Source organism: Pristis pectinata, chromosome 8 (genome assembly GCF_009764475.1).
Source record: "Pristis pectinata isolate sPriPec2 chromosome 8, sPriPec2.1.pri, whole genome shotgun sequence".
In the NCBI taxonomy this organism is placed as follows: domain Eukaryota; kingdom Metazoa; phylum Chordata; class Chondrichthyes; order Rhinopristiformes; family Pristidae; genus Pristis; species Pristis pectinata.
Genome location: NC_067412.1, coordinates 7,205,527 through 7,231,443, shown reverse-complemented (window position 1 = coordinate 7,231,443; position 25,917 = coordinate 7,205,527). Strand labels below are relative to the sequence as shown.

The 25,917-nt window shown below is 44.4% G+C and overlaps 1 protein-coding gene across 1 annotated transcript; it reads left to right on the top strand.

Moving 5' to 3' along the window:
* The first annotated feature begins 136 nt into the window (after positions 1 to 136).
* nthl1 (nth-like DNA glycosylase 1) lies at positions 137 to 24,681 on the top strand. Its single transcript, XM_052021833.1, has 5 exons — positions 137 to 890; positions 3,906 to 4,076; positions 7,234 to 7,393; positions 20,043 to 20,148; positions 23,737 to 24,681. Exons 1-5 carry the CDS (start codon positions 468 to 470, stop codon positions 23,912 to 23,914), a joined length of 1,038 nt encoding a protein of 345 aa, XP_051877793.1. The 5' UTR covers positions 137 to 467; the 3' UTR covers positions 23,915 to 24,681.
* The last annotated feature ends 1,236 nt before the right edge of the window (positions 24,682 to 25,917 follow it).

The window sequence follows — 25,917 nt, the reverse complement described above, 5'->3', positions numbered from 1 at the left end:
TCTAACCAGAATTTTGCAGGGCTCCCCCTTTTCCTATCTTCAATCCTGACCTGTAACGTTAACCTTCTGCTTTTCTCCACGGATGCTGCCTGGCCTGCTGAGTTCCTCCAGCATCATTGTTGGTTTTTCAAACTAACTGAAGTTTGAGCTGTATGTATAGGACTAACGCAGCAGGGGGAAGCAAAGCGTCTCTGCACCGGTTGAGGACGGGGGATATCTGATTGCGTTCACAGCCAAACATCTTGGACTGGAAGAGACCATTCGGTCCGTGAGAGCTGGGCCCCCTGCGTGTTGTTCCTCTCGCACCCTTTGCAGTGAAATGGGCAGAAGCCACGACCGGTCAAAGTGCGCCCAAGGAAATCCCCGACCCTGAATGGAACGTTGCAACATTTCACCGAATTGATACATTTCACCAACGCGGGAATTAAAGGAGCCGCGACGCCGGGTCTTTGCCTCATTCACATCAAATGTCTGGGCGGGAAAGTGCTATGGCGGTGTCTCCTTACTTTACACGGGGGGTATTGACTCGTAGCATGAACCGAGGAGCGTTCGAGCTCGGCAAAAGAGAGGGGACCGGCTCCGCGTTGGGAAGGAAGCTCAACAGGTCGGCCCAGTCCGGATTAGATAACTCCCCGGACCGTGGGACGGATGGCACCGCCGGTGAGAGCCAGGGTGCGGGCTCCGTTCTCAAACGTGCACCGAGGCAGAAGAGGAAGAGCGTGCAGATTGTGAGCGATTCCGAGCAAGTTAGCGGAGAGGCAAAGGCCGAATGGGAACCGGGACGCTGGAGGGAACAGTTGGATAACATCAGGGAGATGAGGAAGGGCAGGGATGCTCCCGTAGATCACATGGGAGCTGAACAGTGCTTTGACAAAACTGCAGCCCCCGAGGTAAAGTAATGAAATCCAGAAGTGCAGTTTCATAAAGATTTATATAACTGCTTTCATCAGTATAACTAAGTTTTTGACTCTACTCTCTGGTGAAATGGTAGCCAACTTCTACACAGCAAACTTCCAAACTACAGTAAATGAAGAAATCAGTGGTTATACACAAACAAACATATGTCAGGAGCAGGAGACGGCCATTCGGCCCTTTGAGCCTGCTCCACTATTCTTGGCTGATCTGATTGTAATCTCAATTCCACATTACCCTGGTAAACTTTCACCCCTTTGCTTATCAAGTGTCCATTTCTGCCTTAAAAAAATATACAAAGATTCTGCATAAACAAAGATACTGCGTAAACATCCTTTTGAGGAAAGAGTTCCAAAGCCCCAGACCACACTTAAGAGTACTGTGTCCAGTTCTGGTCACCTCATTATAAGAAAGATGTGGAAGCGTTGGAAAAGGTGCAGAGGAGATTTACCAGGATGCTGACTGGTTTGGAGAGTGCATTATGAGGAGAGACAAAGGGAGTTAGGGCTTTACTCTTTGGATAGAAGGAGGATGAGAGGAGACATGATAGAGGTGTACAAAATATTGAGAGGAATAGATAGAGTGGACAGCCAGCGCCTCTTTCCCAGGGCACCAATGCTCAATACAAGAGGGCATGGCTTTAAAGTAATGGGTGGGAAGTTCAAGGGAGATATCAGAGGGAGGTTTTTTACCCAGAGAGTGGTTGGGGCATGGAATGTGCTGCCTGGGGCAGTGGTGGAGGCAGGTACATTGGTCAGATTCAGGAGATTACTAGATAAGCATATGGAGGAATTTAAAATAGAGGGATATGTGGGAGGAAAGGGGTTAGATAGTCTTAGGTGAGGTTTAAAGGTCGGCACAACATTATGGGCCGAAGGGCCTGCATTGTGCTGTACTGTTCTATGACTTCATAGAGTCATAGAACATGGATACAAGAAGTCCATGCCAACCACAGTGACCACCCAGCTATCCCAATTTCCTGTGGTTATCCCATATCCCTCCAAGCCCCGCCCCTCAATGTACCTATCCAGCTGTACCACTTCAATCACTTCCTCTGGCAGCTCATTTCCATACACACCACCCTCTGCATGGAAAAATTTGCCCCTCATATCCCTTTTAAATCTTTCCCCTCTCACCCTAAACTTATGCCCCCTAGTTTTGGACTCCCCTACCCTGGGGAAAAGACTGTTACCGTCCACCTTATCTATGCCTCTCATAATTTGAAACACTTCTATAAGGTCGCCCCTCATTCTCTTACATTCCAAGGAATAAAGACCTCACCTGGCCAACCTCTCCATAAAACTCAGGCCCTCTAATCTTGGCAACATCCTCGTAAATCCTCTCTGCACTCTTTCCAGTTTAACCACATCTTTTCAATAATGGGTTGACCAGAACTGTACATGGTACTCCAAGTGCGGCCTCATCAACGACTTATCCAACTGCAACATGCTGTCCCAACTCCTAGACTCAATGCCCTGACTGGATGAAGACCAGTGTGCAACATGAGAGGAAAATAAACTTGCTACATAGAACACTACAGCACAGTTCAGGCTCTTCGGCCCACAATATTGTGCTGACATTTTATCCTGTTCTAATATCTATCTAACCCTTCCTTCCCACATAGCCCCCTATTTTTCTATCATTCATGTGTCTATCTAAGAGTCTCTTAAATGTCCCTAATGTATCTGCCCCCACAACCTCTGCCAGCAGTACGTTCCACGCACCCACCACTCTCTGTGTAAAAAAAACTTACCTCTGACGTCCCCCTTATACCTTCCTCCAATCACCTTAAAATTATGTCCCCTCGTGTTAGCTATAAGCCATCCCTGTCTTAAATGGATGACCCCTTATTTTTAAACAGTGACCCCCAGTTTTAGATTGTCCAACAAGAGAAAAAAAATAACATTCTCTCCTCATCCAGCTTGTCAAGACCCCTCGAGGAATCTTATCTGTTTCATTCAAATCCTCTCTCAGTCTTCTAAACCAGTGATACAAGCCTAGCTTGTCTGACCTTTCCTCGTATATGACAACCTGCCCATTGCAGTTATGGGTCTAGAACACTTGAAAGAGCTCCCCTGCTCTGAAGAATTGTGTCACAAGATCCACCTGGCAAAGTATTGGTTCAATGCTTCAACCAAAAGACAACACTTCCAATCGTGCAGTTCCTCAGTGCCAACCTTCCAATTCTGTGTGGCTGTCACTGAGCCACAACTGACACATGCTATCTTAGATTAGTTTATTGTCATATACACCAGGCTGCAATGAAATTCCTTGAAGCTTGAAGCTCAGAGTAAACAGTGTACATGGTAATAATTCCACAATAAATACAGCGACGAGTGCAAATCAGCAGAATGGTGAAAGATTGTAGTGCAAAGTGAAATACTAAAGTGACAATAACGGAAGAGGTAGAATGAAGGGTTCGAGATTGTGGCAACACCACCAGGAAGGGGATGTGAGAGGGGTGATTGGTTCAGGAGTCTGACAGCAGAGGGGAAGAAACTGTTCTTGAGTCTGGTCATCCAGGCTTTCAAGCTGCCGTATCTTCTCCTGGAAGGTCCAAATCCTGGCCATTGGCTTGAGAGATAATGGGACCCGTCGGCAGATGTTAACTTTGACAGAAGTTGGTCAGCAGCTTAAAACTCTACAAGCTGCTGGAGGAACTCAGAGAGTCGAGCAGCATTTGTGGGGAGGAAGGAATTGTTGATGTTTCAGGTCAAAACCCTGCATCAGGACTGAGAGTGGGGAGGGGAAATGGCCAGTATAAAGAAAAGGTTGGGAGTGGTGAGACAGGGCTTAGAACTATCGTCTGTCTGAATCATCACCTTCAGGAGATTATGCATGGGAGGAATGTCCCTGTGGCTCCTTCACTTTAGATATTTATCAAAGATCAATTCTACAATATAGGACAAAAACTGAAGCTAAAAATAGGAAACTGCCTGCTTCATATTAAGTTGACACTGATTATTTTGATCTGTCTTTATGGGATTCTGCAGGTTATGAGATATCAGGTCCTCCTGTCACTCATGCTGTCTAGTCAGACCAAAGATCACGTGACATTTGCAGCTATGAAGCAACTCAGGGATCACGGCTTGACGGTAGAGAATATTCTCAAGATGGACGACAAGACACTGGGGGAACTCATCTACCCAGTGGGATTTTGGAGGGTGAGTTCGCCAATACCGGCAGCTCTATTATAGTATTACAAATGAATCTTCCTCGGGGCAATACCACAATTTCCATTGCTCCATCATGGCACCGTGCCTTTAGTGGCCAGGCCTCTCTGCTCTGGAATACCAACCCTCTGTACCCTTCTACTTCTCCTTTAAGAAGCTCCTTAAAACTTTGATCTGTAGGTCCTTTGACCGTGTGAAATCCTGCCAGTTCTTCTGTGAATTACGTGGGATGCTTTACTCTATTAAAGGTGTGTACAAATACAAACTATGTGGATTTCAAGTTCAAGTTTATTGGCAGGCACAGTAGTGTAGCGGTTAGCGTAACGCTATTACAGCAACAGCGACCCGGGTTCAATTCCGGCTGCTGTCTGTAAGGAGTTTGTACGTTCTCCCTGTGTCTGCGTGGGTTTCTTCTGGATGCTCTAGTTTCCTCCCACATTCCAAAGACGTACGGCTTAGGAAGTTGTGGGCATGCTATGTTGGCGCCGGTAGCGTGGCAACACTTGCTGGCTGCCCCCCAAGAACACTCTATGCAAAAGGTACATTTCACGTGTGTTTCGATGTACATGTGACTAATAAAGATATCGGATCTGATCTTATTGTCATGGGCATATATACCCAGGGTATAAATGCTACGAAAATTAGCTTTATGCAGCAGCAGCACAATACATTGCAACCATGACAAATATAAATGACATAAACTTAAATTAACATAAATTATACATAACTTGCACGACAAAATAAAAATAGACATAACATTTCAGCCCTGATGCTGTCAAAACACCTTTGTTTTTCTTTGCAATGCCATATTCATATTGAGAGCTGAAGGGCAGAGAATGCATGAGGAAAATTCAAGCCAGTTATATCCTCATGGTTGAATTAATGTTGCCCCTATAATACCAAGCACTGATGTGGATATAAAGTGTGTGCACTTTATAGCAGGCATAGCCCAGTATTGGGCACTCCCCTCATATCCTGTACCCAGGGTCAGTGTTTCATTTAGCTAGCTATTGAATCACTGTCAGACATTTTCAACCATCAAGCATGAATTCCTTGGCACAGCTCATAACATCAGTGGACACACAAAAAATTCTGCAGTCTGGAGTCTGGAGCAATACACAAAAAGTGCTGGAGGAACTCAGCAGGTCAGGCAGCATCTATGGAGGGAAGTGAACAGTCGATGTTTCGGGCCGAGACCCTTCATCAGGACTGGAGAGGAAGAGGGCAGAAGCCAAAATAAGAAGGTGGGGCTCTTTGCCTCTTCTACCTATCACCTCTCAGCTTATTACATCTTCCCCCTCTCACCTGGACTTGCCTATCACCTGAACTCACCTATCCCCTGCCTGCATGTGCTCCTCCCCCTACCTTCTTATTCTGGCTTCTGCCCTCTTCCTTTCCAGTCCCGATGAAGGGTCTCAACTCGAAACGTCGACTGTTTATTTCCCTGCATGAATGCTGCCTAACCTGCTGAGTTCCTCCACATTTAGTGTATTGCTTATAACATCAATGACGGGGTGAATATGGTCAATAAGTTGCCTCAGAGTCATAGAATCAAACAGGCCCTTCAGCCCAACTCGTCCAAGCCGACCAAGTTGCCTAACTGAGCTGGTCCCACTTGCTTGCGTTTGGCCCAAATCCCTCTAAACCTTTCCTACCCATGTAACTGTCCAAGTGCCTTTTAAATGTTGTGATTCAACCAGCCTCTACTTCCTCTGGCAGCTCATTCCATATAATCACGACCCTCTGTGTAGGGAAAAAGTTGCCCCTCAGGTCCCTTTTAAATCTAGATAAGATTTGAGATCAGATATCTTTATTAGTCACATGTACATCGAAACACACAGTGAAATGCATCTTTTGCGTAGAGTGTTCTGGGGGCAGCCCGCAAGTGTCGCCACGCTTCCGGCGCCAATGTAGCATGCCCACAGCTTCCTCATCCTTACGTCTTTTTTTGGAATGTGGGAGGAAACCGGAGCACCCAGAGGAAACCCACACAGACATGGGTATGAGAGCATACAAACTCCTTGCAGACAACGGCCAGAATTGAACCCAGGTCGCTGGCGCTGTAATAGTGTTACGCTAACCGCTACACTACTGTGCCTGCCCAACCTATGTCTTCTAGTTTTGGACTCCCCTACCCTGGGGAAAAAACTTTGGCTATTCACTTTATCTATGCCCCCTCATGATTTTATAAACCTCTATAATGTCACCCCTCAAGCCTCCTACACTCCAGGGAAAACAGTCCCAGTCTATCCAGCCCCTCCTTATAATCCAAGCCCTCCAGTCGTGGTAACATCCTCGTACGTCCTTTCCAGTTTAAATTACGGAGGAGAAGGTAGTAAGGTCTTCAGGTAAGATAATTAAAACCCAAATGAACAACTGCATAGCAAACACCTTGAGGTGTTGAATGGCCTTCTCAACAGCATCTTGTCTTTGTAAGTTAAAATGTTCCCAGGCGCAACAAAGAGATTAGCAAATAAAATTTGGCATTGGGCTACATGAGAGAATATTCAGACAGGTAACTAAGAGCTGCCAACTTTGCATGAGGTATTCGGGGTTTGCTTGTTAAATATGCAAGTTAAGTTGCTGTGTCTGAGACATGCTTTGACCAGAGGAAGTACCAGATGTCAATTTTGAAACCTGTCCACTTGGTAATCATAATTTTCTCTCCACCCACCCCTTCGAAAGCACTTCCCTCTTCCTTCTGCACATATTGCAACTGAATAGATCACTTATAGAGCCATACAGCACGGAAACAGGCCCATCGGCCTAACTGGTCCATGCCGACCAAGATTCCCATCTAAGCTCGTCCCATTTGCCCGCGTTTGGCCCATATCCCTATAAACCAGAAGACCATAAGACAAAGGAGCAGAAGTCGGCCATTCAGCCCATCGAGTCTGTTCTGCCATTCTATCATGAGCTGATCCATCCTCCCATTTAGCCCCACTCCCCCGCCTTCTCACCATAACCTTCGATGCCCTGGCTACTCAGAAACCTATCCCTTCCTATACCTATCCTTTAGAAACCTTTCCTATCCAGGTACCTGTCCAAATACCTTTTAAATATTGTTAATGTACCTGCCTCAATCACTTCCTCTGGCAACTCTTATCTTTTTCTAAATCTCATTTCATGGTGTGATTTACCTGTGCAGAACAAAGTGAGATACATCAAACAGACCACAGCGATCCTGAAGGAGCAATATGGTGGTGACATTCCCAACACCGTCAGCGGACTACTTCGCCTTCCAGGAGTGGGACCGAAGATGGCCCATCTCATCATGAAGTTAGCCTGGGGCCATGTGTCTGGCATCAGTAAGTACCGTGGGTAATAGCAACAATATGGAACCAAGGGGTCAGGCTGCCAACTGCATGCTACTGCATTGGCACATCAGTAGTGTCCCGGAAGGACAGGCTGAGGGGAGCAGTACTGCAGGAGTTGCAGGGTCCTTCTGCTCGTCAGAAGACAAAAGCAGGAGTAGACCATTCAACCACTTGTGCCTGCTCCAACATTCAATAGTATCATGGCTAATCTTTTACCTCAGCACCACTTCCCTGCATTAACCTCAAATCCTTTAATATCTGTAAACGTACCTATGTACATTTTGAATGTATTCAGAAAATAAACCTTCCTAGTCCTCTTGGGTAGAGATTTCCAAAGGTTCACTACGATCTGGGTGACATGATTTAGCCTCATCTCTCTCCTGAGTGGCCGACCCCTTATTTTGAGACTGTGTGACCCCTGGTTCTGGACTCCCCAGTTTGGGGAGAGAAAAATTCCACATCTTTTTGTCAATTCCTTTGAGAATTTTGTGCATTTCAATGAGATCAAACATCGCTGTTGTCAGAATTGTGCTGTGTATGTAAACCATGCCATTGGGTGGTGCTGCAGTGCAGAATGACTACTAAGATAAGGCATTGATCCAGTGAACTTCTGCTAACCCACTGAAATGCAGAAAGACATCAGTAAACAAACTGCCTGCAATGTTTAATTGAAGGCACAAACGGGTGTAGCTTTCAGGAAGTTCCTTTGTTGCCTGAAATCAAAAGCTTCGAACATTTTCTCAGATCTATCTTGAAGCTGAGTAATTCTATCATGATTGAAACAACTTAATGATTCAAAATGATCACGCACCCTGTACAAGTTTTGGACTGACTTTTCTCTGGATACCAGTTGGAAGTGAGGTGAATCCCAGGAAATTTGACACAGGTACTAAAGACATAATACAGGAAAGGGGCCATTCAAGATATTCAAAATCATTTGGGATTAAATGTTTCAAAAATTTGGAATTAAATATTTTAAATCATCAAAAATTGGAATTAAATGTTTCATGTCTTCAAAAGCAAAGTCTGGTATCTCTTTACTATTAAATGCTGTCATTTGATAAATATTTATTGGAACACTGGGGTTTGTGACTCATGATAAACTAAGTCAAGGGGAAAGAAACACTACAGCAATGTCTCCCAATAAAAGTAGAGCAAATTTTCAAGAAAAATTAATGGGTTCAAGTACACGGTAGTGTAGCGGTTAGCGCGACGCTATTACAGCGCCAGCGATCGGGGTTCGATTCCCGTCGCTGTCTGTAAGGAGTTTGTACGTTCTCTCGTGTCTGCGTGGGTTTCCTCCGGGTGCTCCGGTTTCCTCCCACATTGCAAAGACGTACGGGTAGGTTAATTTGGGTTTAAAATGGGCGGCGCGGACTCGGTGGGCCGGAAGGGCCTGTTACCACACTGTAAATAAAATTTTTTAAAAATTTACATGTAAATTATGAGTGTAAAATCAATCTAAGTCATTTACAGCAGTCTGATTGATGGAGAATTACTTAATCATCTCCACCCTGGCTGGCTATTGTGTTTCCACTAAGTGCAGCCTTTGATAAATTAGGAGATTGGTTAGTTTGCAAAAGCCAGTCCGGATAAGGTGTTGACCATGATTCCAATCTTACTGCAGAGAGCTGAGGGCATGATCTGAGCTGATACTCCTAATGCAGTGCTGAGAGAATGGTGCACTCTCAGAGATGTGGTAATGGTTGTGAGTGGTATAATGCATGCCTTTGTTTACAAGCCTACAACCTGTTGACTTTGCATTTTGTGTCAAAAAATGAACGCTAAACACAACTATCAATCACATAAGCTGTTCGTGACAGTTTAATCTCCCCGTCTGGTTAACGGCAGTATGACCTTGAGGAGAAAAAATCTTGAGTTTAACATTGTAGCTTTGTTTGAGTCATTAAAGGTAAAAGGAGGATGTATTTACATCACACCTTTTCTAGCTTCATGCTGCCCCAATTACAGCCAGTAAAGTTCTTCTCAAAAGTAGTGAATGAGTAGTAAACAGCTTCCAACCCTTTTTCTTTAATTCAATTAGCATTCCTTTCTATTCCTTCCTCTCTTGTACTTGTCTGGTTTCCCTACAATGCTTGTTCACTCTCTTTAGATGTAACTTCCACCCACTAAGTCTGGAAAAAGAAAAGCCCGTTGAATTTCTACTGAATTTATTAGTGAAATTCTTATATTTACAGTGCCCAGTTTTGTTTTTTTTTAACACGTGGAAACATCTTTAGGTTTACCATCTTTAGGTTCCTGGCAGAAAAGACCTTTTAGAATTTCTTGGATGGAGTTTTCTGTCCCCAGCAAGCTGTGGAGATTCAGTTGCTCAATATGATCAAAACAGAGATTGATAGGTTTAAAGGAAGTCAAGGAATATGAGATTAGTGCAGGCAAGTGGCATCAAAGTAAAAGATTGGTCATGATATTATTGAATGGTAGCACCGACGCAAAGAGTTGAATAGCCTACTTATGTTACCATTGGGAAGAGGTACGGGAGCCTGAAGACCCACACTCAACAATTCAGAAACAGCTTCTTCCCCTCCGCCATCAGATTTCTGAACGGTCCATGAACCCATGAACACTACCTCGTTAATCCTTTTTTTGTGCACTATTTATTTACTTTTGTAGTTTATAATAATTTTATGTCTTTGCACTGTACTGCTGCTGCAAAACAACAAATTTCACGTCATACTAGTCAGTGATAATAAATCTGCTTCTGATTCATTCATAAATGTAAAGACATAACTGGTCAATCCTCAGCCTTTTATTTTTTAGAGAAATGTCTACTCAGTCTTTCCTGATAGATTTAACCTCTCATTTCTGGTAGCCTTGGAAAAGTCTTCAACATGACCATTGTACCTCATGGATAATGTCCTACTGAAGCTCACTATGTCAGCTCATGTGATTAGACACTTGTGAAGGTCCAGGAGTAGCTATGTGTTCTGTATCTCAGCCTAAGATCAAAGTCTTTTGGAGGGAAGGTAGAACTTTGATGGCAAACTGGAGGTGTAGTGATGTGTCTCACAGCTTTGGGCCAGGAGATTGGTGGCTCCAAGGGAGATTGTGGCAGGTGTCAGATGGTGAGCTCTCCTCAAAACGACTGCGATCAAGGGCAGGGAACGTGGAAGTGCTCACCAACTTGTCCTCTCACTCAGAGTCAATTCCATCGAGAAGCACGCATGGGAGACAGGAGGAAGCTATTTGTTGTCATTGTGACTCATTTATGTCCTGACTAACAGCTGATAGGGCTTACACCACAATAAATTTGGTTATCAAAAAAAAATGCCTATCTCATTCTTATTAATTAACAAGCGAGCCCCCCCCAGATTGCAGGAGCATTCCGAAGTCCTGTGCACGGTAGCATAGCAGTTAGCATAACGCTATTACAGTGTCATCGATCTGGTTCAATTCCGGCCACTGTCTGTAAGGAGTTTGTACGTTCTCCCCATGTGACTGCGTGGGTTTCCTCCGGGTGCTCCGGTTTCCTCCCATATTTCAAAGATGTACGGGTTAGGAAGTTGTGGGCACGCTATGTTGGTACCGGAAGCATGGCGACACTTGCGGGCTGCCCCCAGAACACTACACAGTAAGATGCATTTCACTGTGTCTTTCGATGTACCTGTGACTAATAAAGATATCTTATCCAAGATTCACTCTTGAAGCATTGGCTCTAGTTTTCAGACTCTGCCTCTTTAGTCACAAGCTTCCCAAAGAACAGAAATAATGTCTCCACATCTACCATGTCATGTCACCTTAAAACTTGTAAGCAATATTACAAGAAGGACATAAACCACAATTTAACTCTCCCATTAGTACATGGCTTCTATACTGGAATACTGAGGCTCAGTGATTACTATCAGACTGTTTCTGCATTGTATTGTTTATACAAGTGCGATATAATCAGGCTTTCAAGTCTAATTGTCTGGAATGTTCTTCGTAAATATATTTCCAACATAACGAATTGATTCCTTTCTTTAACTAGATTGTAAACCAGGTGATAGGGCATTTGATAAAACCAAATGCTACTGAACAGTGTTTAAGATGAGCAAGGGGAAAAGAAAGAGAGCAAACGTGCGTTTATGTAGCACCTTTCACATCTTCCTGATGCTCCAGTGGACTTTGCAGCAACTTTGGGTGAGGTGTGTCTGTTGTATCCGAGCATTTTGATTGCAGCGGAACAATGGGCGATCTGTATCTGTACAGAATCAAAGGGCTCGGAACAAATTGTTTTGCCAGCAGGAAATGAGTGGTTATCAACACGACAAACCTATTGTCCTCCATGGAGAAATTCCAGGTCACGTCCACCACTGGGAAACTTTCTATTCCATTTGGAAGGCTATGCAAATGGCTGGGTTGTGTTATCTGTCACAGCATTCCTGTTTCGCCTTGAGTTTTTTATTCCTTCACAGGACATGTATCACTGATAATGCTGACAACAGCACCTCATATTCTGCCTAAGGAGTCTCCAATCTGATGGCCTCAACATTGATTTCTCTAACTTCCGGTAACCCCTCCCCTTCCAACCCCCACCTTATTTCTGTGGCCACTTACCCCTTCCCTGCCCTCATGACCTCCCCATCTATTCCGCACTTCCCTTTTTCCCTTGGTCTGCTGCCCTCTCCTACTGAATTCCTACTCCAGCCCTTTGCCTCTTCTACCTACCACCCCTCAGCTTCTTACATCTGCCCCCTCCCCCGCCCACCTACCTTCCCCCGCTCAACTGGACTCACCTATCCCCTGCCTGCGTGTACTCCTCCCTCGACCTTCTTATTCTGGCTTCTGCCCTCTTCCTTTCCAGTCCTGACGAAGGGTCTCGGCCCGAAACGTCGACTGTTTATTTCCCTCCATAGATGCTGCCTGACCTGCTGAGTTCCTGCAGCATTTTGTGTGTGTTGCTCCAGATTCCAGCTTTTCCCAAGGGAAAAAATGACTTTTTCCAAGGGAAAGGGAATCAAAAACTAGAGGGCATAGGTTTAAGGTGCGAGGGGAAAGGTTTATAAGGGACTCGAAGAGGAACGTTTTCACGCAGAACATGATGTGTATCTGGAATGAGCTGCCATAGGAAGTGGTTGAGTTAGGTACAACAACAGCATTTGAAAGATATTTTTATGTTTTATTTTTATATTTTTATTTTTATGTTTTTGTTTTTATGGCAGGAACGGTAGTGTAGCAGTTAGCGTAACACTATTACAGCACCAGTGACCCGGGTTCAATTCCGGCTGCTGTCTGTAAGGAGTTTGTACGTTCTCCCCGTGACTGCGTGGTTTTCCTCCTGGTGCTCTGGTTTCCTCCCACATTCCAAAGACGTACGAGTTAGGAAGTTGTGGGCGTGCTATGTTTGTGCTGGGAGCGTGGCAACACTTGCGGGCTGCCCCCAGAACCCTCCATGCAAATGATGCATTTCACTGTGTGTTTCGATGTACATGTGACTAATAAAGATATCTTATATTTGGACAGGTACATGGATAGGAAAGGTTTAGAGGGATCTGGGCCAAACGTGGGCAAATGGGTCTAGTTTAGTTGGGAATGTTGGACAGCATGGATGAGTTGGACTGAAGGGCCTGTTTCCACGCTGTATTTCTCTATGAATCTGGGGGCAACAAAATCAATGTTTGTTTCTCCCAAACTGAGAGTGCAGTTAAGAGCCAACTACATCCGGGCACCACAGTGGCACAGCTGCCTCACAGCTCCAGTGATCTGGGCTCAATCCTGACATTTGGTTCTGTTGGTGTAGGGTTTGCACGTTCTCCCTGTGACCGCGTGGATTACCCCCGGGTGCTCTTGTTTATCCCCACATCTCAAAGGCGTGCAGGTTGGTAGATTAATTAGCCACTGTAAATTGTCCCTAAGGTGTTGGCGAGTAGTAAAATCTGGGGGCAGTTGATGGGAATGTGGGGAGAATAAAATGAGATTGGTGCAGGATTAGTGTAATTGGGTGCTCGATGGTCGGCACAGATCACGTGGGCTGAAGGGCCTGTTTCCATGTTGTGTGACTCTGACTCTAGGGGACTCTGACTCTAGGGCAGACTTCCATCGCTGAAGGGCATTAGTGAACTAGGTGGATCTTTATGACAATTCGTGGTTTCATGTGTCTTGAGTTGTATTCATAATACAATATTAGTAATTGGTTTATTATTCATGTACTGAGGTACAGTGAAAAAATTTATTTTGCATGCCATCCATACAGATAATTCTATCACATTAGTACATCGAGATAGTACAAGGGAAAAACAATAACAGAATGCAGAATATAGTGTTACAGTTACAGAGAAAGTGCAATGCAGGCAGACAATAAGGTGCAAGGGCCACGACGAGGTAGATTGTGAGGTCAAGAGTCCATTTTATCGTACAAGAGGTCTGTTTAATTGTCTTAAAACAGTGGGATAGAAGCTGTCCTTGAGCCTGGTGGTACGTGCTTTCAGGCTTTTGTATCATCTGCCCAATGGGAGAGGGGAGAAGAGAGAATGTCCGGGGTGGGAGGGGTCTTTGATTATGCTGGCTGCTTTACTGAGACAGCGAGAAGTGTAGACAGAGTCCATGGAGGGGAGGCTGGTTTCCATGATGTGCTGAGCTGACGTAACACAGACGGAGTTCATTCAGCCCCACCAACTTCAGTGGTGGACTAATTACTGGAATTCATTGGAAAGGAATAGGGTAACCTTTAATTAAGGAAGGCTCAGATCAATCAAGAACAGTCAGCATAGATTTGTCAAGGGAAGGTTGGACCATTTTTTTGAGAAGAGAACCAGGAAGATTGTATTTGATGTAGTCTCCATGGATTTTAACGAGGTTTTTGATCCAAAATTGGCACAACAGCAGGAAGCAGACTGAGTTGATAGGTTTTTATGGCTGCAAAGTTCTTGCCAGTGGTGTTTCACGCAGCTCATTACTTGAAACCTAAATGTGGAGGCTGTGATAAAGAAGTTTGCTTATGAAACGAACAGTGGCCATGTGGTTAGGAAAGCTTTAGAATGCAGGTTTCTTTTTTCATTTTTTTTCCATATTTCCTTACGACAGAGGAGGAAGCTAATTGGCCCATCAGGTCTATAACATGTTAAGTATTTTTTTGAGGTGAGGAACCTTTAATGCAAAACCTACCAGTCCCAATAAGCCTGAGGAAATGAGCGCAAATCCCAAAACAACGCAATCAGGAGAATCTCATCACGTCAATCCTACCTCAGTAACAGGACACTACAGACCACCTCTTGCACTACCATGGACTTGTCTTTGATTGTGGTTTTTTTTTACACTAATGTCTTGTTTTGCACGGTCCTTTTCTTCACTGTCTTGTATAATTTATGTTCTTGTGTGTTGTCTGAATCTACGTGCCTGTGATGATGCTGCAAGCAAGTTTTTCATTGTACCTGTGCCTCTCCGTACTTGTGCACATGGCAATAAACTCAGCTGGGCTTCACACATGGGAGGCGCAGCTAGTCTTGTGGGCAGGGACTTAAGTGACCAATTGAAGCTCAAACTAGTACAAACGATCATGGAAACGAGAGATTTCCAAAAGGTTTTAGCTGTAATTCGTGTACGTTTTTGAATTCCCTGATATTTGCAGTACTTCAATTTGCTGACATTATGAATGGAATTTCACTTGCGAGATAGAATGTAGAACAGTATAGCACAGGAAGAGGCCCTTTGGCCCACAATGTCTGCACCGACTATCATGTAAATTAAACCAATTTAATTAAAATTAAATTAATTTAGTTAATTCTTTTTTTAAAAATTAAATTAAACTTGTTGTTTAAGAAGGGTAACAAGGACAAGCCAGGGTTTAGCGGTTAGTGTAATGCTTTACAGTGCCAGTGACCTGGGTTCAATTCCCGCCACTGTCTGTAAGGAGTTTGTACGTTCTCCCTGTGACTGCGTGGTTTTCCCCCTGGTGCTCCTGTTTCCTCTCACATTCTAAAGAAGTACGGGTTAGGAAGTTGTGGGCATGCTATGTTGGCGCCGGAAGCTTGGCTACACTTGTGGGCTGCCCCCAGAACACTCTACGCAAAAGATGCATTTCACTGTGTGTTTCGATGTCCAAGTGACTAATAAAGATATCTTATAATGACAGGCCGGTCAGCCTGACAACAGTGGTGAGGAAGTGACTGGAGGGAATTCTGAGGGACAGGATCTACTAGCATTTGGATAAACTCTGATTAGCAGGAGGCAGCATGGCTTTGTGCGTGGGAAGTCGTGTTTGACAAATCTTTTAGAGTTCTTTAAAGAGATAACCAAAAGGGCAGTTGAAGGGAGGGCAGTGGATGTTGTCTGCATGGACTCTAGCAAGGCCTTCAACAAGGTCCCGCATGGTAGGCTGGTCTGGGAGGTTTGGTCCCATGGAATCCAGGGAGAGCTAGTTAGGTAGATTCAAAATTTGCTGGGAGGTAGGAAGCAAAGGGTGGTGGTTGAAGGAATGGAGGCCAGTGACTAGACGTGTGCCACAGGGGTCGGTGTTGGGATCCTTGTTACTTGTTATTTATATAAATGATTTGGATGTGAATACATGAGGCTTGATCAGCAGTTTGCAGATGACACTAAATAAGGAGGTGTTGTTGATAGTGAAGAAAGTTGTCATAGATTACCGGGGGATCTTGATCAGTTAGGAGTGGCAAATGGATTTCAACACAGATAAGTGTGAGGTGATGCATTTTGGAAAGTCAAACCATCATTGGACTTATACTATGAGTGGTCGGGCACTAGGAAGTGTAATGGAGCAGAGGGACCTAGGAGCTCATAGTTCATTGAAAGTGGCGTCACAGGTTGACAGGGTGGTGACAAAGGTGTTTAGCATGCTGGCCTTCATCAGTCATGGCTTTGAGTATAGGAATTGGGACAATATGTAGCAGTTGTATAAGTCGTTTGTGAGGCCACACTTGGAGTACTGTGTACAGTTTTGGTCACCATGTTATAGAAAAGATGTGGTTAAACCAGAAAGAGTGCATAAAAGATTTACGAGGATATTGCCAGGACCAGAGAGCCTAAGTTATAAGGAGAGGTTGGCCAGGTTAGGTCTTTATACCTTGGAACATAGGAGAACAAGGGGTGACCTTAGAGAAGTGTTTAAAATTGTGAGAGGCACAGATAAGGTGGACAGTAACAGTCTTTTCCCCAGGGTAGGGGAGTCCAAAACTAAAGGGTATAGATTTAGGGTGAGAGGGGAAAGATTTAAAAGGGACCTGAGGGGCAACTTTTTCACGCAGAGGGTGGTGAGTATATGGAATGAGCTGCCAGAGGAAGTGGGTGAGGCAGGTACAACAGTATCATTTAAGAAGCACTTGGATAGGTACATGGAGGGGCGGGGCTTGGAGGGAGATGGGCAGAATGCAGGAAATTGGGACGGGCTGGATGGGCACTGTGGTCGGCATGGACTGGTTGGATGGAAGGGCCTGTATCAGTGCTGTATTGCTCTGTGATTCTATGACTCTAATCCCATCTACCTGCACATTATCCGTATCCCTCCATTCCCTGCATATTCATGTGCCTGTCTGAATACCTCCTAAATGCCACAATCATATCTGCTTCCACCACCACCGCTGGCCACGCGTTCCAGGCACTCACCACTCTCTGTGTAAAAAAGAGTTGCCCAGCATATCTCCCTTAAACTTTCCCCCTTTCACCTTAAACATATGCCGTCTAGTATTTGACATTTCCACCCTGGGAAAAAGATCCTGACTGTCTAGCCTATATACTGTATGCCTCTCATAATTTTATAAACTTCTATCAGGTCACCCCATTCCCTCTGATGCACCAGAGAAAATAATGTATCAAAGTTTTCCTAACATTGGAAGTAGGGCATGAGTGGGGGACCTCAAGGTCAACGTCAAGTTTATTGTCATCTGCACAGGTACATACGTGCACAGGTGCAATGAAAAACTTACCTGCAGCAGCATCACAGGCACAGAGCATCAGATAAGCAGCATTCACAAGGAAAACATAAATTATACACAATTTTTACAAGAAAAAAACACAATTAGAACAAAAAAAATTGTCCATTTTTGTGCAAAGTGTTCATAGTGTTGCTAAACTGTAGTAATTAAGATTGTGCCGGTTGGTTCCAGAACTGAATGGTTGAAGGGAAGTAGCTGTTCCTGAACCTGGTGGTGTGGGACTTCAGGCTTCTGTACCTCCTGCCCGATGGTAGCTGCAAGAAGATGGCATGGCCCAGATGGTGGGGATCTTCGAGGTTGGATGTTGCACCTCCTGTAGATACTGCCGATGGTGGGGAGGGATGTGCCCCTGATGTATTGGGCAGAGTCCACTGCTCTCTGCAGCTTCTTACATTCCTGCGCATTGGAATTGCCGTACCAGACCGTGATGCAACCAGTCAGGATACTTTCAAAAGTACATCTGTAGAAGTTACTGTGGATGACAGCATTATCATGGAGCACTGGAACTCCACTCCTGCTGGCCTCTCATCTCCAGCCTTCTGGGAGCCAGATGTCCTCCAAAACTCTGCTACTTGTGTTCCCTCTCACATCACTTCTCATTCACCCATTATCACTTTGCTTACTGACTGACATTAACTCTTCTTCAACTACCACCCAATCTTCCCCCAGCCCCACAATCTCTGCGTTGCTCCTCATCAACACCAATTTTAATCACTCATCGGCAAAGATACCTTTGGCTGTGTAGCTCCCGAGCTTTGGCATTCCCTCCCTAAACCTCTCCACACACATTCAGATCCTCCTAAAAACCTGTTCAGTGACTGAGCCTCCACGGCCCACTTAGCTGAAGGATTGCAAAGATTCGCTACCCTCTGGGTAAAGAAATTCCTTCTCATCTCTGTCCTAAATGGCTGACCCCTTCTTTATCTATGAAACAGCAGGACCAGTTCTTATAATTGTGTTCAGACATGAATTCACTGCCATCGGATTCTACCTGGAAGAATTGGTCTTGTGTAGTTTTAGCTCAAAGGCTAATTTGTTGCTTTAACAGATAGTGTTAGAGGAAAAAGTAACTTGAGTCAGAAAGTGGGTATAGAGAGAACAAGAAGGTAAGCAAAGCAGTCTGGAAACTAAAAAGACAAATGGGAACATTTTCTTCTACTTATCAGCCTGCAGACCTGCCTGAGTTAAGAGAGAATGTAAATACTGTGACAGGAGCAGCACGAAGAATAGATGTTGAACAAAGAACAGTACAGCACAATACAGGCCCTTCGGCCCACAATGTTGTGCCGACCTTTAAACCTCGCCTAAGACTATCTAACCCCTTTCTCCCACATATCCCTCTATTTTAAATTCCTCCATATGCCTATCTAGTAATCTCTTGAATTAGACCAATGTACCTGCCACCACCACTGCCCCAGGCAGCGCATTCCATGCCCCGACCACTCTCTGGGTAAAAAACCTTCCACTGATATCTCCCTTGAACTTCCCACCTATTACTTTAAAGCCATGCCCTCTTTTATTGAGCATTGGTGCCCTGGGAAAGAGACGCTGGCTGTCCACTCTATCTATTCCTCTCAATATTTTGTACACCTCTATCATGTCTCCTCTCATGCTCCTCCTCTGCAAAGAGTAAAGCCCTAGCTCCCTTAGTCTCTCCTAATAATGCATACTCTCTAAACCAGGCAACATCCTGGTAAATCTCCTCTGCACCCTTTCCAATGCTAGACAGATTAAGGAAGCAGTTGATAATACAGTGGATGAAATTTAATTTGGGAGAATGTGAGATTATCCACTTTGGATTCTAGAGAGAACAATCAGAATGCTTTCCCATGACTGAGAATTGGGAAATGTTCTTTGGCTACCTCAGTCAACCAGTTGTAAAAGCTAGTACATCTGGGCAAAAGGGTTAATGAAATGTCGGCCTTTGTCTCCAAAGGACATTTATGGGGCATATTTGCCTTGGCGAGGCTCTGTCTGCAGAAGGGTATGCATTATTGGGCATTGCATTATTTATTGAGGTGCAGTACAAATTTGCTAGAATAATACCAAGGTTTAGAGGATCAAGTTGTAGAACAGGTCGCATAAGCTCCCATTTTTGTCCCCTGAGTTTAAGAGATGAATCAATTGAACCATTTAAAGTAATAAATGTCCCCACAATATCCAGATCATTGTATTGACCCTGGGTTACACCTGGCATGCTAACATGTTCCTGCAAATAAGACTCAGTAGGAATTACAGGCTACAGGAGGCGCTGCCTCAAGAAGGTGGCATCTATCAGCAAGGATTCCCAACATCTGGGTCATGCCCTCTTCTCGCTGCTACCTGAAGTCCCACGCCACTGGGTTCAGGAACAGCTACTTCCCTTCAACCATCAGGTTCTTGAACTGACCTGCACAACCCTAACCCTACCTCTGCAACGGAACACCACGGAACACCTCTTGCACTGCCATGGACTTATCTTCGATTGTGTCTTTGTTTCTTTTTGCACTAAAGTCTAGCTTTTGCACAGTCTTTTACACTGTAGGGTATAATTTTATGTATAATTAATATTCTGTGTGTTGTCTGTACCTACATGACTGTGATGCTGCTGCAAACAAGTTTTTCATTGTACCTGTACCTCACCGTACTTGTGCACGTGACAATAACCTCAACTTGACCAAGAATATCTTGATGTACACCTTTGACCAGTACTTAACCCTGCCCCAGCACCCATCCTCCTCCTGATTTTAAACCTAGTCCCTTCACCTTTACAGGTGTTGACACCCACGTGCACAGGATCGCAAACCGGCTACAGTGGCTCAAAAAGGAGACCAGAACTCCCGAGGAAAGCAGACTGGCGTTGGAAGAGTGGATGCCACGGTAACTGGGGATTGGGGAGCCGATCTCCAAAGGCAGTAGGATAGATTGTGCCTAGAATGCAGATACATGGCAGATAAACAAAGCTGAGGTGACAGCATGTTAGCGAGGGGTAAAGGAGTTAGCTATAAACTCTATTATACACACAGCATACCTGTGGGTTCAGTATCAGACTAGGTAGAAGCTTGTGATCTGCTTACTTTAGGGATGGCAGAGGTGGTAATGTTGATGGGGGAGGAATCACGTAAACTGGACGTGCAGGGAAAGGAAATTGGACGCAGAGGAATAATTAGGATACAGTTGGCCATGTGTCCTTCTCCTATGTTGTAAGTTTGACCTTTTCTTAGAATTGGACAGGACTCAAGTTGACACCTATGATGTCCTGGTATAATTTTAAGGAGATTGGAGGAAAGTGTAAGGGGGATATCGGAGGTAAGTTTTTTTACACAGAGTGGTGGGTGCATGGAACGCACTGCCGGCAGAGGTTGTGGGGGCAGATACATTAGGGACATTTAAGAGACTCTTAGATAGACACATGAATGATAGAAAAATGGAGGGCTATGTGGGATGGAAGGGTTAGATAGATATTAGTGCAGGATAAAATGTCGGCACAACACCGTGGGCCAAAGAGCCTGTACTGTGCTGTAGTGTTCTATGTAACAGCCAGCTCATGAATACTGAACTCAAGGTGCAGTGAACAATCTCCCAATTCCGGATGAAATGAGAGTTCTGAGTTTGGGTCTTTCCCTTCATCCTTGGGTTGTGGCCTTCACTAACTAGGCCAGCGTTTCATATCCAGTCCCTGTTGGCTCTGAGATGATGGTGGCGAGCTGCCTTCTTGAACCACTTGCAGCCTGTGTAGTTGCTGCTGTAAATGGGAAGTGGCAAGCAAGTTGCCCAAAGCGAGATCCCACAAATAGCACTGACGTAAATGTCCAATTAAACTGATTTAGCAATGATGGTTGAGGGAAGGATGTTGGCCTGGACACAAGTGAGAACTCTGTCACATCCTCCAAATGACGCCTTGGGATCTTTTCATTTTCACAAGAGGTCAGATGAGGTCTTGGTTTAATGTCTTGTCCAAATGATGGCAGCTCGAACAATATCCACCTAGAACTGCTTTGGAAGGTTAGCTTGGATTATGGGCTCAACTCTCAGGAGTGGGATTTGAACTCACGACCCTCTGACTCAAAGGCCTGATTTATTCTTCCAGGAGAGTATAATTATTATTGTTGCCTTGGTTATTACCAACAGCAGGCTGACTGCACAATCAGTGATCTGAAATCAAATTCCTTCCTCCCTTAAATCGAATATCATCAGTAAGGAGGGAGAAATGGAATCTTGGAGCGTCTTCCCACCCTCGGCACATGTTGTTTGACACAGGTCAACCTAAAGCAGCCTCCCCCCTCTTGAAACACATCGGTTACACCACAAAAGGATGCCATTTGGCCCATCAATTCTATACCGGCTCAATGGAAGAGCCGTCTAGATCGTCCCACTCCCCCATCCTCACACCACAGCCCTGTAAATTCTCTCTTGGATAGTTATCCAGCTCCTTTTTGAACACTTTGATTGCATCAGGTTCCAGTGGCAATGCATTACAGACACTGGATAACAAAAAGCTGTTCTTAATATTAATTTTGGTTCTTTTGCCAACCATCTTCACTCTGTCTCCCACTTCTTGACAGCTCTGCCAATGGGCTCTTTACGATATCGCTATCAGATCTCCAGGCCTGAACCTCATCACATGTCAATTGTGGCTGAATGAGTTTTTATAAAGGTTCATCATTACTTCCTTGACAATGCCTCCATTAATAAAGGCCAGGATCCCATATGCTTTTTTTAAAACCATTTTCTCAGCCTGTCCTGCCACTTCCAATAACTTGTGCGCATATCTCCATCAATCACTCTGTACCTGTACTCCCTTTAAGAATTGTGCCCTCCAGTTGATGTTGCCTCTTCTCATTCTTTATACCAAAATCTAAAACTTTGCATTTCCCAGCATTAAATTTCATCTGCCACCTATCTGCCCATTTCACCAGCTTGTCTGTATCCCATTCAAGCCTGTACCTGGCTTCCTCACAGTTCACTGCATTTCCAAGTCTTGGAAATTGTGCCCAGGACACTCAAGTCAATATTGATTTATATTAATAAAAGCAGTGGTCTGACTACCAATCCCTAGAGAATTCCATTGTGCACTTCCCTTCAGTCTGAAAAGCAATCTTGCATTACTGCCCTCTGTTTCCTGTTAGTTGTCCGATGGTCTCTCTACAACCCCTTTTATTCTATGGCCTTGATTCTTGATGACAAACCTACTATGCAGTACTTATCAAAAACCTTTTGAACTCCATGTATACCACTCCAATTGCATTTCCCTCGTTAATACGGCTATTATTTAATCAAAAAACTATAAACCTGATTAGGCACAATTTACTTTTAACACATCTGTGCTGGCTTTCCCTAATCAATCCACATTTGTCCAAGAGACTGCTACATTTATCCCTGGTTATTGTTTGCAGCATTTTCCCTGTTAAATTGATTGGTGTGTAGTGTTTGTGTTCATCATTGCAGCCTTTTTTTGGGCAAAAGTGTTTCTTCTGCAATTTTCCAGTCCTCCCTTTAGATGTTTGGGAAGATTATGTTCAGGGACTCTGATATTCTCTCCCTTAGCATCCCATCTGGACCAGGTGATTTATCCACATTGTGCAGCTGGCCTTTCTGGTACCTCCTCTTTATTAGTTTCAACCCCACCCAGAATCACAAGTACATTCTTTTTTACCGAGACTGCAGCAGCATCTTCTTCTTTGGTGAAGAATGACGTAAACTACTCATTTGATACCTCAAGCACACCCTCCAGCTTCACACACAGACTGCAATGAGTCTGCAGCCCTTCACATTTTGGCTGCCCGTTCCTCTAAATCTGCACAGCCCAACACCACCCTCAAAAACTACCTTTAAGGTCAAAAAAAACTACCTGTTCCCTTTGACAATAAGGCCATAAGATTTAATGAGCAGAATTAGGCCATTCAACCCATCAAGTCTGCTCTGCCATTCGAGCGTGGCTGATTTTCTTTTCAACCTCATTCTCCTGCCTTCTCCCTGTAACCCTTAACTGCTTTAACAATCAGGAACCTATCAATCTCTGCCTTAAATACACCCAATGACTTGGCCTCCACAGCCCTTTGTGGCAACGAATTCCACAGATTCACCACCCTCTGACTGAAGAAATTCCTCCTCATCTCAGTTTTAAAGGGACATCCCTTCATTCTGAGGCTGTGTCCTCGGATCCCAGACTCTCCCACTGATGGAAACATCCTCTCCACGTCCACTCTATCCCAGGCCTTTCAATATCGGGTAGGTTTCAATGAGATTTCCCCTTATCCTGCTGAACTCCATCGAGTACAGGCCCAGAGACATCAAATGTTCCTCGTACATTAAGCCTTTCATTCCTGGGGTCATCCTTGTGAATGCCTCTTGATAAGTCCACTGTCACCAGTGCCTCTGAATCAGTCCTCACCTCCCCTCAAGCTCCAACTACATACAGCTGATGCATCCATGAGGTACATACTTTGCCCTCTCTTTCTCTTCCAGGGACCTCTGGAGTGAGATCAACTGGCTGCTGGTGGGCTTTGGTCAGCAGATCTGCCTGCCAGTGAATCCTCGTTGCTCTGGATGCCTCAACAGAGATATCTGTCCCGCAGCCAAGAACAGCCTCGGGAAAACAAATCGCAGGCTCTCTCCCAACTCTCCAAAACAGCCGCGCCAATAGCAGCAATAATTAAATCCTTGTGTTTAAATGCTCGACCCGGTATAAATAATTCAGAGGATGGGAGATGTTTGTCCCAGAATCAACTGAAACAAAACTGTATCTGATGTTGTTGATGGATTCCAGTTGCTGCCGGAACATTGAAGACAATTGAATAATGATGCTCCCAGTGAGAGCAGTGCACAGGACTTAAAGAGGCATCCTTAATCTTGACTGGGTTTCACTGCCTGGTAGCAAATGCCCTACACTGATACAGCCAAGTTTCTCACACTACCCAGTCATCGCACAATTCATTACTGGTAAACCAACCGGTAAAACACTGCTGAGCCTTATTTCTAATTCACAGGTAAATGGGTTAAATCATCGTATTTTTTATGCTTCATTGGCTTAACTAGTATCTGTGGTGATTTACTTGATCGTGTTAACCAATGCTTTAAAACTGGAATATCAATCATCACTCAGTGCATCTACAAAGCATAGAATACATTTTTGTTTAAACATGAACAAGTACAAATGTAATGATGATTGATCGAGCTGTCTTTTGAGTTGTGAATAAATCATTTAGCATTGCATTTCCAGGTTTTTCCCTCTCCCTTGTCACAAACCACTCCTTTATTGTCACCGCTCTCATTCTCCATTCTCTATCTGGGAGGAACGTAAGACAGGTTCCCTGCCTCCAAGCCTCTATGTATCCTGTGAGTAACTTGCTATGAGTTGCTTGGTGATTTTCTTTTACTTCTGGAGCTCCCCTTCTCACCTGCAGTGGTTTTCTCAATTCACTTAGTGTATTGAACTCGCCAGAGATTGGAGCTCATCGCTCTTTTCTTTGGAGTTTTGATTTTACCCTGTTAGGAAGAAAAAAGATTTATATTGTGTCTTTCATCAGCACAGATCGGAACCTTTTTCAGCCAATGATATCATCTTGAACTGTTGTAGGGTCAGAAATGTGATAGCCAACTTGCACTCTACAAGCTCCCACCAATAGCAGCTCCAAAGTTAATGCTGGTTGAGGGATGAGGACCAATGACCCATGAGGTACTTCAGAGTTATAGGCCGTCTCTGGGTTACGAACACCCAACTTATAGACACCTCTAAGTACAAACAAGCTTCCACGACAGTTTTAAATCCAAAAGTACAACGTACACAAACACACACACTCGTTCCTACAAACAGCAGAACCAGTTACCTCTCTCTCCACTTTTAGTTATTCTTTCTCGTCAGTCTTATGTGCTTTTGATGCCATTCAATACAACACTGTGGAGGTACAGTTACCATATCAAGTGATTGTGTATTTTCCGACTTATGGACAAAATCGTCTTATGAACATCTGTTACCTTGTTACCTGGGGACATAATTAGAGAATGTGAGGTGCAGATTTGGCTGGTTCTAAAATGGGCACCAGAGTATTGGCTACATGCATGTGGCTCCATTGATGTCACCCAGGTACTGACGTCAGTAGATAAGATTATCATGAGGGAATACAACAGACTATAGACACTGAGGTTAAAAAAAGACAAATTTCTATTCCAGCTTATCAGTTGGGGCAGAGAGAGAAGCCATTATTTCACCAACACTCCCACAATGTATGAAGAATTCAGTTTGTAGATTCCAAACCCAACCCTACCTTCCTTCCCTTTCCTCAACACCACCTCACATTATGTCATTAATAAAGCGAAGGATGCCCTAACGTTTAAGTACTCTGTTCCAGCCAGGTGGTTTCAGGCTATCTTCACCAGCTCAGTGAAGCCAGGAATTCTCTCCCCCAGATCCTCTACTCCAGAGATCAGACTATTTAAGATAATAGGACTGTTGCTTCTTTTTTAAACGGGTGGCTTATTATTCGTGTGAGCTTGCTGTGCACATGGCTCAGTGCTGTCTGTGCCCTCCCTATATTTCCTTGGATGTTCAACTGTGAAATCCAACTCCTCTTCAGTTTTTCCCAACTGTGGTTAGACCACTCACCTCGCTGCTTGTGGCAATGAGGCTTCTTCCCCTGTGGTAAACGG